The sequence below is a fragment of the Dreissena polymorpha genome, chromosome 13, assembly GCF_020536995.1.
Source record: "Dreissena polymorpha isolate Duluth1 chromosome 13, UMN_Dpol_1.0, whole genome shotgun sequence".
In the NCBI taxonomy this organism is placed as follows: Eukaryota; Metazoa; Mollusca; class Bivalvia; order Myida; family Dreissenidae; genus Dreissena; species Dreissena polymorpha.
Window position 1 is genome coordinate 11,898,404 of NC_068367.1, and position 16,300 is coordinate 11,914,703.

Sequence of the window (16,300 nt, forward strand, 5' to 3'; positions counted from 1 at the left end):
TCAACACGACTGTTTATTGGCTATGTTAATGGTTTTATCTAATAAAGTTTGATAAACACCATTCACATTCAAGGGGTCATACTAAAATTGTGTTTTTCTCGATTCTCACATTTGGAGGCGCATCTGAGCTTTCTGGAAGCACCCTTTAAGTTTAAGAATGTCAACTGCAAATGCAAATAAAATAAATCCGTTAAATTTTCTTGCACTATAATAAACTTATCATTATACCATTGTTTAACCACTCAAATTGTGACACAAATTTGAGGTGAATTTTGCATACAATTTCATATGTTTACTTGCATGAAACACAAACTTTATCCGTGTTAAAACGCCATAAAATAAACGAGAAATAGGATGCACATATTTGTCCATGAAGTTAATTAGCAAACGTTTTAGAAGTAATTTTACATTGTCGAACAGTTCATGTGTTTTATTGTCATTCGCTTCCTTGGCATTGGGAAGCTCTTTTTGGAAACAAAGAACTACAAACAAGTGTAATATTAATTAAAACAAATACAATGTCATCTGTTAAATGCCTGGGGTTGTCTCATCCGGTCTTTTTGAACAGCGCATCCGCTTTAGTCTTATTTGATTGATCAGTGTAAAACATCTCGTCAAAATTGTGACTTATTATTAATTTACTATTGCTGTTTGAAGTACAATACTTGAATAACAAGAATGGTGTTGCGCTTTCAGTTTCTTTTCCGGTACGTTTGACAAACATTTACAATTACAGTCTTCGAAAACGTTATTTATATTTATATACAAAATCGTTCAAATCGTGTTACAGCTGAAACCGAGTCTTATCGAGTACGCATAAAATGAAACGTTAGATGCAACGGCAAAAAAGAGACATAATTTAACAATTCGATAGTATATATATATGGCATGAAACCAACATCAAAGCAGTGAGGACACACAACAAATGTGGAAAACAAGACACACAACTGCAAATCAAAACCATTCCTTATGTAGTTTCAATGTGAATCTAAGTCGAAGCTATGCTGACGTCGAATAAACCCATTAATGCCTAGCGTCTAGAAAAAGAGCTTGGCAAACAGCGTAGACCCGAAGAGACGCCGCATGGTGTGGCGTCTCATCAGGGTCTGCGCTGTTTGCTTTAAAGGAATTTTCTGTAAGAAAAAGTCTAAATATAGAAATAAAATATACTGGCATCCCTAATTTTGGAAATACATTGATCCCATTTAGAATGATGGGAGACTCCACTAGGCATAAATGGGTTAATACGATCAGCTATTGCATTCATTAAACAGGTCCATCTTGAACTATTTAATATAGATTTGCTTTCAATTTATCTAAATTACAAGTCATTGTTTTATTCCTCAATGTATCGTAAACTGTTTTCAACGTATTACGCTTCTGTGATATAAACTTTGATAAATTAATTTGTTCTGGAGAAAATAGTATATTACAACAGGTTTGAACAATTCAATCATATAAATAAAGTTAACACAGCAAGTTTAATATAATTGCTTAAGCGAACGGAGATTTATTTCATTGGTGTAATGACCTTATTCACATATTTTAACAAATGTTATCTCACCGTGGTAAATTAAAGCATTGTTATTTAATGTTTAAGAAGATAAAGAAATAAATGAACCCTTTCACTTACTGAGATTTGACCGGGCAAGTTTTGACTATTAAAATCCGGCAATTCGGTCACACACAAAAAAACAATCTAGTTGTTTCATTGATAAAAACGAAGCAAGTTTTGCCACTATTATGTAACACATTATACGGAAACAAGAACAATTATGTTATTATTTTGCATAACAAACGCTTCGTATTGTTTTCTTAATTTCAATTTTTAGTCAACATACTATTTAAAGTTCATTATCTGTAGTTTAAATTTACTGATAAATACAAAAGGAGATACAGCTATACTAATACAACCTCTTTTTATGTTGTAATTTTATTTTTTAAATATAGGTATCGACTTGCATTATGAACAAAATACGATGGTTTAGGGCTTTAAATTTGTTTAATACTATCTAAAAGGTGGTAAACTGTAATCCTTTTAAAACACGCAACGTTCTTAAATGGTTTCCACCTGTGATTACTTTTCATTAAAAAGTTGTCAATAGAAATGATGGCGATCTAACTTGCGGTGTATTTCAAATATGTATTATAAATAGAATCAAAGATAAATGTTACATATATATATATATAATCTGCAATAGAAAATACAAACTATAATTGTAAATTATATCACAAGAGTTAGGAAACACCATTTTAATATGTCTATGCTGGAAGAGATGTATGTTTTTAGTGTATATCATTTACATAAGTACAAAATGCGAAGATCAATATGTGCATCAACATAGCCCTTTCCACCAAAACTCTGATATTATATTTCAATATTTAAATTAAATTAATTTTATCTTCATGTTCACTTGGTTATTTATACAAGTCTTATTTAGCTTCAAACAACCTCCTGAATCTCTATTGATATAACACGAACTGGTTTATTGTGGACATGTTTTATATTCATGTCAATTTTGTTCAAGTGAGCTACTTTAAATGCCGTGTAATAATGTTTAGCAGAATAGGTTACTGGAACTAATTTTAAATCATCGCAGCTGTTTATTTAATTGGGTGTCATTAACAACGATGGGCATAACGTAAATCCAGCTGTTTGCTACAACGGTGTATGATGTTTGAGAACACACTATCCGAGTTTAATTAGTTAAATGTGCTGAAAATTAAGTATGTAAATTTTGCTTACTCGATCAACAGACAAATTACACTGAAAGAAGACTTTGAAAATAGTTACTTACCATACATACAGAAAGCCCGAAATTTAATAAAGAACCAATCATGTCTATTGTAACAGATGTTGGGTAGTAAACAGCCTAATAAGAATACGGCGTTAAAACTATTGGTTCATGTTAAATTGGTTAAATTGTGATTAGGAAAACAGCAGGATAATCCGGAGATTGTAGTAATTTTTTATTATTTGGTTTTCTAATTTACGATTGCTCATGGTAAGAGATTGTAAAAATTCACCAAGTTCTAAGTTCATATCAGAAAATTTCCATTAATTGTTAAGGAAACTTTTCCTATCATAAATTAGTTATCATGAACTGAGTGTGTTTTACTATTGCTGTAAAGTAAATCAAACAAGAGTAAATCAAGCCGCATCTGTCGTTAATTCACTAATTTAAATACGCCACGCTATGAACTAGAGAGGAATGCCACATTGATGTAAATATTGCGAGTGTATTTAAAAGACATTAAAAAACATTCAAGCGAAAAAAAATGAGCAAATTTAATGAACATACATCTCTAAGGTTAACTCTATGTGAAAACTCAATCGGTAGCTTTCCTATACTCATTTTCTGTGCAGACGATTATGTGTTGTTATTGATTGCGCAGAGCAAAATGTACGTAGAACAAGTACTTACTGACTGAAAGTGTTGCTGGCGTACACTAGTTTGTTTTTTAATGATTGTGTATGGATTTCAATATGCAGTTTTAATAGTGCAAAGCAAAACCAGACAATATCAGCAAATATACGGTATACGAACGAGTTATATATTCAGGCGGGAGCGTAATGAGAAATTATTCGTTTTTAATATGAAAAAGATAATAAAATTTGTTTTTTTTTTTGTTTATTTGTATAACACGTACCCGAACATAATTAGTATTCTTTTGTACTTGATATTATCAGGTTGAAATCATTTATTTGAGTCTTTCAATGACACCCCAAGTTACTTTATAATTTACTATGTTAAAAATTGATATGAAAATGTGTACAAAATCATATGATTCAACGCTAAAAGTATAATCAATCAATTATTCTGTTGAAAATGCTATTTGAACTGTAAAGCATACGTATGAAAACATTTCCCAAATATTCAATTTAGTGGAATGGGTTGCATTGTTGTAATTGCAAACATTTCATTCCACTTATCTTTTTATTTTTATGTAATGAAGTTGAACACTTACACACTTGATGGACAAAGGCATAATGATGATCCAACTTTGTCTCGAATGCATACAGTCTACAATCATCGACTACATACGTTTCTGTGTAGTTTCGACTTCCAGTTTGCGACTAACAACCAACGCAGGAAATAAACGAGGGGTTTATCTCATTGTTGCTTGTCAAGGTGTCTGTTTAAGAGTTAAACAGTCAAGATAAATTATTGAAGACGCACAATATTCACCTGTTCCCGACGTAATGATATTAGTATTTATAAATAACGCTCAATGTTTTCTTATACTCTAACTAGAATAAAATCTTATTGACGGTGCGCCCATATACTTAATAATAGGTAAATGCTGTGGTTAAATATGTTCTTATTATTTTAAGTGTCTCTAGCGTAGGTTTGAATCATTTTCAGATGAACACAAAAAATAAACGTTATTTGTGTGTTTTGCATATTTCAATAAAAACAATTATTTTCTTTGATTGGTACTACAAATAATTAATAAATAATACATGAACATTAACTTATGATTATGATCATATTTGTAGTCGAAGCTATTAAATGTGAATATTATTATCAGAATACTGAAGTCCACATTGTTTAACAATGTGATACATGCCCAGCCCTGTTTCCGATATGAATTCTTATGCATTTTCGACAATATTCCTGCTGTACCTCAGCAAAAGTTAAATTGTTTGATTGTGTCTGTGTTCTTTACATCTAGATATTAAAGAGATTATGTTAGGATGATTACACTTTGCCGTGATAAACTTTTTTTAATGATTTACGCTGTTGTTTTCTCTGCTCAGTATTAAGAAAGGTATCTCAGTGCAATCAGTTTTAAGATTTATTTAGACTTAATGTACATTGAATATTAAAATGCTGTTATATGTATAATTACACTTATTTGGTTCAAGTTTCTAGTGCTTACATATAACATGCCTAAGACAGATAACCACTGAACATTGTACTGTTTAGATGTCTTCGTTTACAAATACACAACATTTTCGAAATGAGGTGTTAATTTTATGTTATTATTATTCATATTTGACACTTCACTGGCTACGTATAAAGTAATGTGTTATTGAATATGTGTTTTCATGGGGAAAAAATGGTCCGTTCTGTTTAAATTGTTACTACTTCTTTATATTTGTTCGTTTCATTATAATGTAAGTTTATTAAATAATAATGATATTGTTAATACGCGAATTTTGCCTACTTCGATATATTTTTGACGATTATATTAATACGAATACAAATTTCAACGTAGGTATTGTTACATCTAAGTGCAATCTGAATAAATGCAGAGGATACACACAAGTTCCCCCACACGTCTCAATGATATTCTTTCATACACTAATAATAGTGCAATATTCACACTATATTGACGTAGATGGTACCGATAAAATGCATCAATTGGAACTTTAGGGCATTAACGATCAAGTGCTTGAGAGCGAAATTTCTAAATATTTTGATAAAGGTTGCCAATGCGGACTTTTCAAAAGTAAATTATTGGTAAAATGTTTTATGGAGTAATTGAAGAAGTAAATGCGGAACGAAGTTGTCAAAGTTAAAATGATACGATACACGTTTCGCACATATGATACTGTGTACCTTTTTCCAAAGAAAGAGCCTTTGAAAATATAGAACAATAGTTATCTAATGCTCTTCTCCTAAACGTATGCATCCATACTATAATATTTATATTTTCGATTACATTGACTCACGAATTGAACTTTCTGCAATAATTGTCTGGTAAGACCACTCTTATTATGTAACACTGTTTTAAAAAAATCTAATGCAAATATTTCAAACTTTGTCTTATTGCGTCTGTATGATCCATACAACATTACTAGAAACTTTTCAATTCTCTAGTTCATTACCATGGCCCTTTAATATTTCATGCCTTACAGTAATGATTAAAATTCCTAATTTTTGCAAGTTTCACACCTAGTAATTTCTCAATATTAGGTTACTACATCGTGCAGTACATCATCTGCCAGGCAAACGAGAATTTATTGTCATTTATATTCTGCCTGGGACACGGTTTTCTTTTGAAGTCGTATATAGCGGGTTTGTGTGAATTTGGGCTTAACAAGATTACATAATCACCGCTTTAAGTCCATAAACAACTAGATAACCTAATTTGGAAATATGTCAGACTTGAGGTCAATCTAAAATAACAACACGTCCTATTTATGATTTGTTGTTCTAATGTGTCACAAGTGAGTGATTAAACAGCAAAACGACATTGACATATATTTCGAGAAGACCTGATTAGTTTACCTAAAGGTGTTAATACGTAAGTTAATATAAAATACTTGACTGGACATGGTTTTCGATCATGCGGTCATTCATTTATTTTGTATATGTATCTCAAGAAACTAAGAAAAACAGCCACCATACACAGCAAAGACTAAAATTATGTTCAACTCAAATCTGGCTAAGCCATTCCAACCCTCGCTCAAAGAAAATAATAACATATTAAACAACAATAACGAAAATATAAATGAAAACATAAAATGTATCACATATTTCATATATATCAATGCGGTCAAAGTATTTGGCATAACTATTAGCCAAATGAAATTTTTAAAAATGAAAATAAGAAAAGAAAACTCCCAAATAGCTGGACAGTAATTGTTACTCAACAAAGAAAAATGTCAAACGTGCAAGAAACATGTCCAACAAACCAAACAATGATAGAAATAGACACAATTTCGTAAAACAAAGTGCACCCTTCACAAAAAAAACGAGATACAAATTAGCGGAAGGAAAATTGTTGAAAATGCCATATCAACAAATCCGAAGCAGTTCTGGAAATCTCACAAACAATTATATTATAAGCATAGCTCAGCTCAAACACCTATAACATAACAAAATTTGATGCTTTATACACTTCAATCATGTATTAGGTAAAGATTTCACAGAAATAAACATCAGCTCAGATTCCAATGAAACAACTGACAATGAACTAGACGGAAGATTTTCCTTTTAGACGAATCAAAATAAGCCGTTTCAAGAAGAAAAGAAAACACAATTATAAGTCATGCCGTCCGGTTAATTTAAACGCAGAGATAATTTAATTCTCTGTTGACAAATTAGTACCCTAATATAGTTCAATATACAATAAGCTTTTTAGAGACGCTAAAGATCCAGAAAATGGGGCATTGGATACACATTTCCAATATTAAATGGTTGGAAACCAAACGATGCTTAAAACTATAGTGGTATTACTTAAAATAATATTTTAGAAAAATATATTCGCAACATCTCCTCAACCGTCTTAACAAGTGGGCAATCATGTTAAACTCATCAAATGCTAATTCGAATATCTAACAGAATAAAAGCACATCAGACTGTATATTTATGCTTAATTTAATAATATGAAAAGTAATTAATGCAGGTAAAATAATAAAAACAATTTGTTTTGATTATCAACAATTTTATGACATAATAAAGCATCGCTACAATTTCAAAAAGTAATGACATCAAATTTAACATACAACATGGTTAATGCCGTATGAGCCATGTAAAGTGTTGATAAATCAAAAATAAAATGTATTCAAATATTGTAAGACCACATCAGAATTTAACAAGGCGGAAAATAAGGCGACATCAGCTCATCTATTTTGCTTATGATTTTCGTAAATGGCATACTACAGCCCATGGGCACAAATATAGATGACTTATTCACCATTGTCGAGTAAAATCTCTTCTGATACTGTATGATGACGACAAAGTTCTTGTTGCATCCTCCAAAGTAGCGCTACAAAATATTTAACCAACATAGAGACTTACTGTTACTCGTGGCAATTAACCCATTTATGCCTAGCGTCTAGAAAAAAGGCCTTGGCAAACAGCGTAGACCCAGATGAGACGCCGCATCTACGCTGTTTTGCTTAAACAAATTTCTGTAAGAAATATTCTAAATATAGAAATAAATATACTAGACATCCCTAATTTTGGAATTAAATTGATCCAATTTAGAAGGATGGGAGAGTCCACTATGCATAAATGGGTAAAATATCAATACAGCCAGGACAAAATTTTAGTTTTTGAAAAAGGAACCAGATATATTGATATTGATATTTTCCATTAAGGTGAAAAATTCGCAGTCATCCATTCCTTCAAATATCAAGAAGCATGCCTCTTTAAAAATGGCAGTTTTTAAAGGACACACATGTATAGCAGAACATAATTATACGTCAATGCGTGGATTTTTCTTTTCAATAAATACGAATTTAGTGCAAAAAGCAATCTTTAACTATTTGCCAACCTAGTTGCATCAATTGAAATGCTCAATCGAAAAAAGAGCTCAGCGAGAATAAACGATATAGAAGCCGTGCACACGAAATTCTTGAAAGTATTGAGACAAATATTATGCGTTTGTCAGTTAACTAATCACAGCGCTCTGTACGGTGCATATGGGACAGATTTCTTTCGATGAAAAAAAATATCGTCGACTACTGGTTTAAACTGTTATTGTCAAACGAAAGCAACGTGATCCGACTGACATAAAACATGTTAAAAAAAATACAAATAATGGTACTACTTATGGCTATCAAAATTGGGATTGGCATGTGAAAAACACAGTGGAGAAAAATGAAATGTCTGAGATATGGGTCAACCAAAACATTACGGAAGGATACTAGATTGTTATACATAAGCATGATATAGCGATATAGCAAATCCCCAACGACTATCATTGTATTGCTTATGTTAACACCAGTTTCTGCTTAAAACGTATTTAGATTAAATAATTGAAGCAAAATAGAATATCGAACTTAGTAAGTTTCGCTTATCATTATATAATCCAAAAAATAGAAAGGGGACTGTACCATAATATCGAACGAGAAAATCGAAGGAGTAAATTTTGCCCCATGAACGCAATAGAAAATGAATAACATTTCCTAGGAGTATGTCCTATATATGCACATCTATAAACTTTTGTGTTTAACAACACGCAGATGGACAGCAATAAATAAATTTCGAGAATAATGCCCAGCGAGGGTAAAACTGAAATGATAAATGCTGCAAAATGTATTTACGAAGCAAATAACTTAAGATTGCATCTCGATGTGTATTTTCTTTCGGATATTAATGCTAACTGTATGCAGTTGTCAAATTAATAATAATCATCGCTTTCGCTTTAGTTATGACGATACAACCCAAATAGGATCTTTCACTAATTTAAGCTGTTATAATATTTAATTTGTTCATTTTTTATTCTATTCTGATGTTCGCAACAAATAAATGAAACCAAACATATGCTTGCACGTTAAAGCACTTATGTGACAGAAGATGGCGTGATCATATAGATGTGTGTACATCTTGAAAAATCATTATGTGAAAATATTTACATAAAATTGTATACTATTATATTGATGTATACTTGTACGTATGTCATGATATAAATTAGATATATATATATATATATAGTTCGTTAACTGAACAATTGATACATATGCATGATATGAATGTGTATAGGCTGACATTGTCACGCACAATTGCCCGTAGTGTGTGCTCATTGTATCATGTTTCAAGTCAATAATAAAACAACCTGTACAATACTAGGATGAAACTTTCCATTCCTTGATTTATATGAATATTCAAACTGCAAGTACAGTATTTCATTAACAAATGTGTATATTAAATATCAAATGAAGTTCGCCATACTTCTTTTATTTTAATCATTCATCGGTTTTAAATATTTTACAATAAACACAACAAAAAACACTATTGGTTTAAAATATCAGGTCAGTATTCTCCTCCGTCTACTGCAAATTCTTCTTATAGATACCTTGTAAGAATATAAGTAATTATTCACTTCATAGCGTATCATGTTAACCAGTTCATAACATAATCGCCCAACCTCTATCTTCTACCATTACTAATAAATTATATACTGCATATATAATGTAGGCTATGGGCTTGTATACATTTATTGCTGAATAAATAATGTTTTTGTTGTTGTTATTATATCAGTATGCTTTAATAGTTTATATTAAGACATATGATGTGCTAGGGGCGTTTGTATCAATGACTGATAATGACTTATAAATATGTTTATCACATTAACATGTTCAACGTTATATCAGCTGTTCATTCTGTGTTGAGACTAAATTTGTCCTCGCGATTCATTTATGTAATAATCATAAAATACTTAAAGTTTAAAGCATATTATTTACAAACCAACAACACGAGTATCTTATTTAATTACCTGGTAAGAAACGCAGAAAGTCTACATGATCACAAAAGAAGCATCACACAATGTAGTTTAAAGTACAAAGGTAAATTATTAGCCGGATCACGTAATTATCGATCATAGGCGTTCTCAATCACTGTCCATTTACCTGTTATCATTTGTTTTTTAATGCTTGTGTATTACCCATTTTAGGGTACGGTCCAGTGAAACTAGTATCATCGTCTTAAATTGCAGTAGCTTTGTCTGTATTGTTTGCTTCCGGGTTAATCTTGAAAAAACGTATGTATCATAACTTCAGGCAAGACATTCATAAGTTTATGTTTTGCTCGTCAATGATTAATATGCGTTAATTATTACGCTCAAAAACTCATTTGTGTTTAACCCATTTATGCATAGTGGACTCTCCCATCCTTCTAAATAGGATCAATTTATTAAAAAATGAGTAATGTCTAGTATATTTGTTTCTATATTTAGAATATTTCTTACAGAAATTCCTTTAAGCAAACAGTGCAGACCTTGATGAGACGCCGCATCTAGACGCTAGGCATAAATGGGTTAAAGGGGCATTAAACGTTGTGGTAAATTGACACAATTTAAAAAAAATGTGTTAAAATAGCAATTTTTCGTTGTAGTTAAGATATTTGCAAGGAAACAGTAATACTGGACATTTACCATGCTCTAAAATGTCCATTTTATTCATCTTCTGATGATTTAAAAACCTGAAAATTATAAACGCGAAACGATTAAATAATTTGGAGAGTTCTGTTGTTGTCGTTATATGTTGTGATACTACGAGGATTGATTAGAAATGCCCCTCGAATGCCACAATATATCAGTTTCTTTAATTATAAATTTCGGAGCCGTTTTAAGTTGCTTTTTGAAAAAAAAACATTACCTTAACTATTTAAATAACAACAATAAACTTGCATAACGACTCTCAAAGTGTTTCATTCCGGCTTATGATAATCCTTAATGTACACTTAAAGCCACATCAATGCTCAAAATCATCTTACCATACCACATCTAGCGTTGGCATTTTGGCTATTGCTATAATACACACTGCTTGTTTATAGGTTAACTTTATTTAAAGAAATATTTTGCGAAATATTCGTTGATTTTGAGTATGTATGTTAAATGCAGGCTATCCAGATAACGTAGAGGTATGTTGCTTATCGTATAGAATAGCGGCCATTATCCAACACCACAAATTTAAATTTTAATTGTAATATTAAAGGGAAGGACGATTTATCAACCTTTTACTTGGGTGTTGTGATCATTTTCCACCAACAAATAGATATTAAAAACTATGTCAAACGTTCTTTATTCAGCAAAAACGTACAGTGTTGACAATATGAAAAGGCAAGTGCACGAGAATTTTATGACAAATATCTCGTTGTACATAACTCTAATGGCATCCATGCCCCCCATTGTTGTGAGGGTCTGGGTGGACCTGGAATTGACGAGAAATGAGTGTAAATATAAATAATATAATATACAAATGAGTGCTGACAACATTATCGATGTACATGACTCAAAGGGCAAGCATGCCGACAATGTAAGGGCCTGGATGGAATTAAAGATAAAAGTGTTCATATGAATAACGTGATGGCAGACAACGGAACTCTGTCAGGACGACGAACAGTTGCATTTGCAATATGTACTGGTCACTTTTAATGCGCGTAGATTTGCTACGACTACACAGGAAACGTGTTGAGCATTAAATGTTAATTGATATTTACGTAAAATAACGCGAAAAGCAAATAAACAAACATGTTTAAAACAACTCATACATATCCAATGCATAAATATACAATGCAATGCAAGTAAATGTTTTTATCAAGGACCAACACAAATATCTAATTGGTTAAATATTAAAGGAACCTTTTGACAAATGTGTGCATGTATAGACGAGTTTCATTAAATACTTTAATGTGATACAATGGAACTAAAGAGCACTTGATAAATATTTGCTAAATACAACTTAGGAAGTATCAAAGCATCATAATATATTGTTATGGTAAAATATTTAGAAACTTAAAATCTTTTTTTTCTTACAGTTAGATTCTTAGATGAGCCGTTATGTGCTCGGTAAATGTACATTAAATGCAATTAATCGTCACTTCTTTTTCATGATTAATTACGATTAACGTTGGCAATAAGAAATGGAATCTTCATGCGAAACATTAACATTAGCATTATAGTTAATCCCAGTCGGTCATGTGAGAAACAAATTGGGAATTTGATTATCATAATTTTCAATACTTCATAAATAAACTTTTTCATTATTTAACAACGCATTTCATATATTTCAGAAGTCTCGCAGAGTCTAAGTTGATCTTGATATAGACTGCTTTGCTGTTAAAGTTTCGTTCATTCATACATTTTTGAATTGTTTAAACATTTTGATAAATTGCGCATAATGTAGTAATAGGACTTATGGTACATATAGATATATCATAATATCAGAAATCAGATAAACAAGTCGACCCTTTCTCTTTAATATGATTATGTTTATCAAAAAAAGTTTTTTCGATACGTGCTCTTAGCATATTGCAAGTTTCAGTTCTCAGATCTGCATTGTTTTATGAACGGTCTGGAAAAAAACTTCATATAAAACTTTAGATACACACATTAATCAAAGTGTCTGCTTGAAGCACTTACGTACTACCTAGGAAATTCTTATCATAAACCCATGAATAAATCGAAGGCGAAGTCAGTTTTTCAATATCTACTTCAGTAACTTAAACCTTTTATGCCTAGCGTCTAGAAAAAAAAGACCTTGGCAAACAGCGTAGACCCAGATGAGTCGCCGCATGATGTTTGCTTAAAGGAATTTCTGTAAGAACTATTCTAAATATAGAAATTAATAAACTAGACATCCCTAATTTTGGAAATTAATTATCCAATTCAGAAGGAAGGGAGAGTACACAAGGTATAAATGGGTTAATAGCTTATTATAATATATATGTACATACAGCATGGAGGAACGCGTTGAATTCGACTTTTTGGATTTGTCCATCATCTGAAGTGCAATTATACTAAAATTACCACACTATTCAAACAAACGCATTGTTTTCTTTTGGAATCTTAGTTATTTTCAAGCATGCTTTTACATTTTCCTTGACGACAAGTACAACAAACGTAAATGACGTTCATTGCTCTGATTTTATACATTACAAATCGCCTATTGGTGTCAATATTATATTTTCATAAAAATCATATATGCTTAAACGAGGTGTTTAAATAACATAGAGTATATGTGTTCATGTCAGTGTAAGATCGTTTGTTATTTCACGAAGGATCATAGAAAATATATTTTCACGAGTGGCGCAGCCACGAGTGAAAATTTTATTTTTTATGATCACTCGTGAAATAACAAACGATTTTACACTGACATGAACACATTTTCTGTTTCTTTTATACCCCTTTTTCAAGAAAATAATTAACATCTGTTTCCCTTTTGCTGAAATATTACCCTTTCTTGGAGTTTCTTCCGTGGCGTGCCTCAATACATTGATATGACGTCATTTTGTTGACGAAATGACGTCATTTTGCTGACGAAATAACGTCATAATTCCAGGGAAATTCTTCAGTTTAACTATTTTACAATGTAAATAAACGGTAAAAAAAGCATTAAACTAAAAGAAAACGTGTTGGATTCAGTGGAATATCGATTTTCTTTCACTCGTGATCATAGAAAAAATATAAACAAGGTTATAAACAAGGGAAGTACATTTTGATATGATAATCTAAAAAATAGAAAAAGGAATTCCGAAAATGTGTTCTTTTCATCGGTGAAAAGAACAATTGTGTTGTTTTCACTGCTGTTATTACACTGCAGAAATGTCAAATTTTATCATTAGATAAAAAAGTAAGTGAACTATTTACATAATTTCTTTGCATAACTCAATGGTTTAAATAAGACACATAAAGATTTAGCGCAAGTTGCCATCAGCGTTAGACATGTACTCACGTGGATTTGTATCATAGTTGCCGACATGCCCGTTAATGTCACTGCTTTCGATTAAACCATTCTTGTTCAGGTCCATATTCACAACAAAGTCGTGCGCTGTGGAGTGGGTGTCGTGGTATCTTGCAACCCACATCGCGATGAAGTCATGGTATGAAATTCCGTTATCTGAAATGTTTCATTATCGTATTAGGAATGCCACTTGTCTACGACATCGTTATAAACGTTGCCTATTACTAACGTTTCAAGTGCATTGCTAATAAATCTCTAGTATGACCCATTTGTGGGAGGTGGACATTTATGAATGTTGTACAAAACCAGCGATTTATTTAAGAACTCGCAAACTGGAAAATGTAAATATGTATTTACTGTAAGCTGCAATGCAAAACAAAATGTAAAACTATAATCATTAAACGCATTCGATGTACATTTTCAAGATGTCATCGTCGTCAATCATCGTCGTAAAATATCATTTATAATTTCATTAATTTAATGTTAGTCAATTGAAACATGCAATAATTGTATATTCCGTATTGAACTTACTTTTAACTATTTGCTTGACATGCCATTATGTTCATGCATATTCATATAAAATGATTAAGTATATGGTTTTAAATCGCTGCAAAGCATACGTTGCATGCATAAATAAATATATAGTTATATATTTTAGTGTTTCACCTGTCATGCCCCATGATGTTGTGAGTTGATGCCTCAGTTCATCCAACTGCATTATACCGTCCCCGTTATGGTCTGTTTCAAGCATAATCTGATCAGTCATCTGGTCAACCGTCCAGCACATGGTGTTGGCACTGTCAGAAGTAATACATATTACATGATATGATCAGTCATCTGGTCAACCGTCCAGCACATGGTGTTGGCACTGTCAGAAGTAATACATATTACATGATATGATCAGTCATCTGGTCAACCGTCCAGCACATGGTGTTGGCACTGTCAGAAGTGATACATATTACATGATATGATCAGTCATCTGGTCAACCGTCCAGCACATGGTGTTGGCACTGTCAGAAGTAATACATATTACATGATATGATCAGTCATCTGGTCAACCGTCCAGCACATGGTGTTGGCACTGTCAGAAGTAATACATATTACATGATATGATCAGTCATCTGGTCAACCGTCCAGCACATGGTGTTGGCACTGTCAGAAGTGATACATATTACATGATATGATCAGTCATCTGGTCAACCGTCCAGCACATGGTGTTGGCACTGTCAGAAGTGATACATATTACATGATATGATCAGTCATCTGGTCAACCGTCCAGCACATGGTGTTGGCACTGTCAGAAGTGATACATATTACATGATATGATCAGTCATCTGGTCAACCGTCCAGCACATGGTGTTGGCACTGTCAGAAGTGATACATATTACATGATATGATCAGTCATCTGGTCAACCGTCCAGCACATGGTGTTGGCACTGTCAGAAGTAATACATATTACATGATATGTTTTGGGAACGATGCTTACTAGCACAATAATACTAAACAAATGCCAAAAACACTATTCCGTTTTTATAATAATATAATAAAACTCATAATCAATATCTCTATAATCAAACATATCATTTATTTCTTATTAGCATTGAATATGTAATTTTCAATTATATGCATACGACAATGCAAATAAATTACCTCAAACATGCCTTGAAGAACAATGACAATAATATTAACATATACATGTTGGCTCAAACGATAACTAGTTCAATGCAAGCAATGTTGCTCCCCGGTCTTATTTAGCAAGAGATCTTCCTCCCTTTATGTACTTACGAACAAATCACGTGGCCACCTTCAACTGGTTACTTGTAGTCTGCACATGGAAAATTTCTCACATATTACACGTGATTTGTTTCTATAACGGTACAGAATGCGTGCAAATATTCAATCCCAGCTATCCTTGGAAGGCCCTATAATGATAGATCTAATTATTACAGGTACAGAAGGAAAATGCTTGGTGTTGTTGCTGAAAAACGATTTTTTGTTTATGACACATTATTACTGGTATCAAACTTAACAATTTTTACAATATCCTCACACCAAATTAAGTGCATTATACTATATTCAAGATTGCAGGAGTTGTTTATTGTTATATAAATGTAATATGCACGTTTTCTCTCGCTTGAATCATTCAACAATCTCAAA

General features: G+C 31.9%; 1 protein-coding gene across 1 annotated transcript; it reads right to left on the bottom strand.

Annotated features, from left to right (window-relative positions):
- Positions 1-11,458: 11,458 nt before the first annotated feature.
- Positions 11,459-15,959, bottom strand: LOC127856052 (uncharacterized). Its single transcript, XM_052392038.1, has 5 exons — positions 15,794-15,959; positions 14,810-14,940; positions 14,135-14,299; positions 13,137-13,183; positions 11,459-11,611 (listed from the first exon to the last, which is right to left on the bottom strand). The coding sequence occupies exons 1-5, from the start codon at positions 15,838-15,840 to the stop codon at positions 11,567-11,569; spliced, it is 435 nt and encodes a 144-aa protein (XP_052247998.1). The 5' UTR covers positions 15,841-15,959; the 3' UTR covers positions 11,459-11,566.
- Between the last annotated feature and the right edge of the window lie 341 nt (positions 15,960-16,300).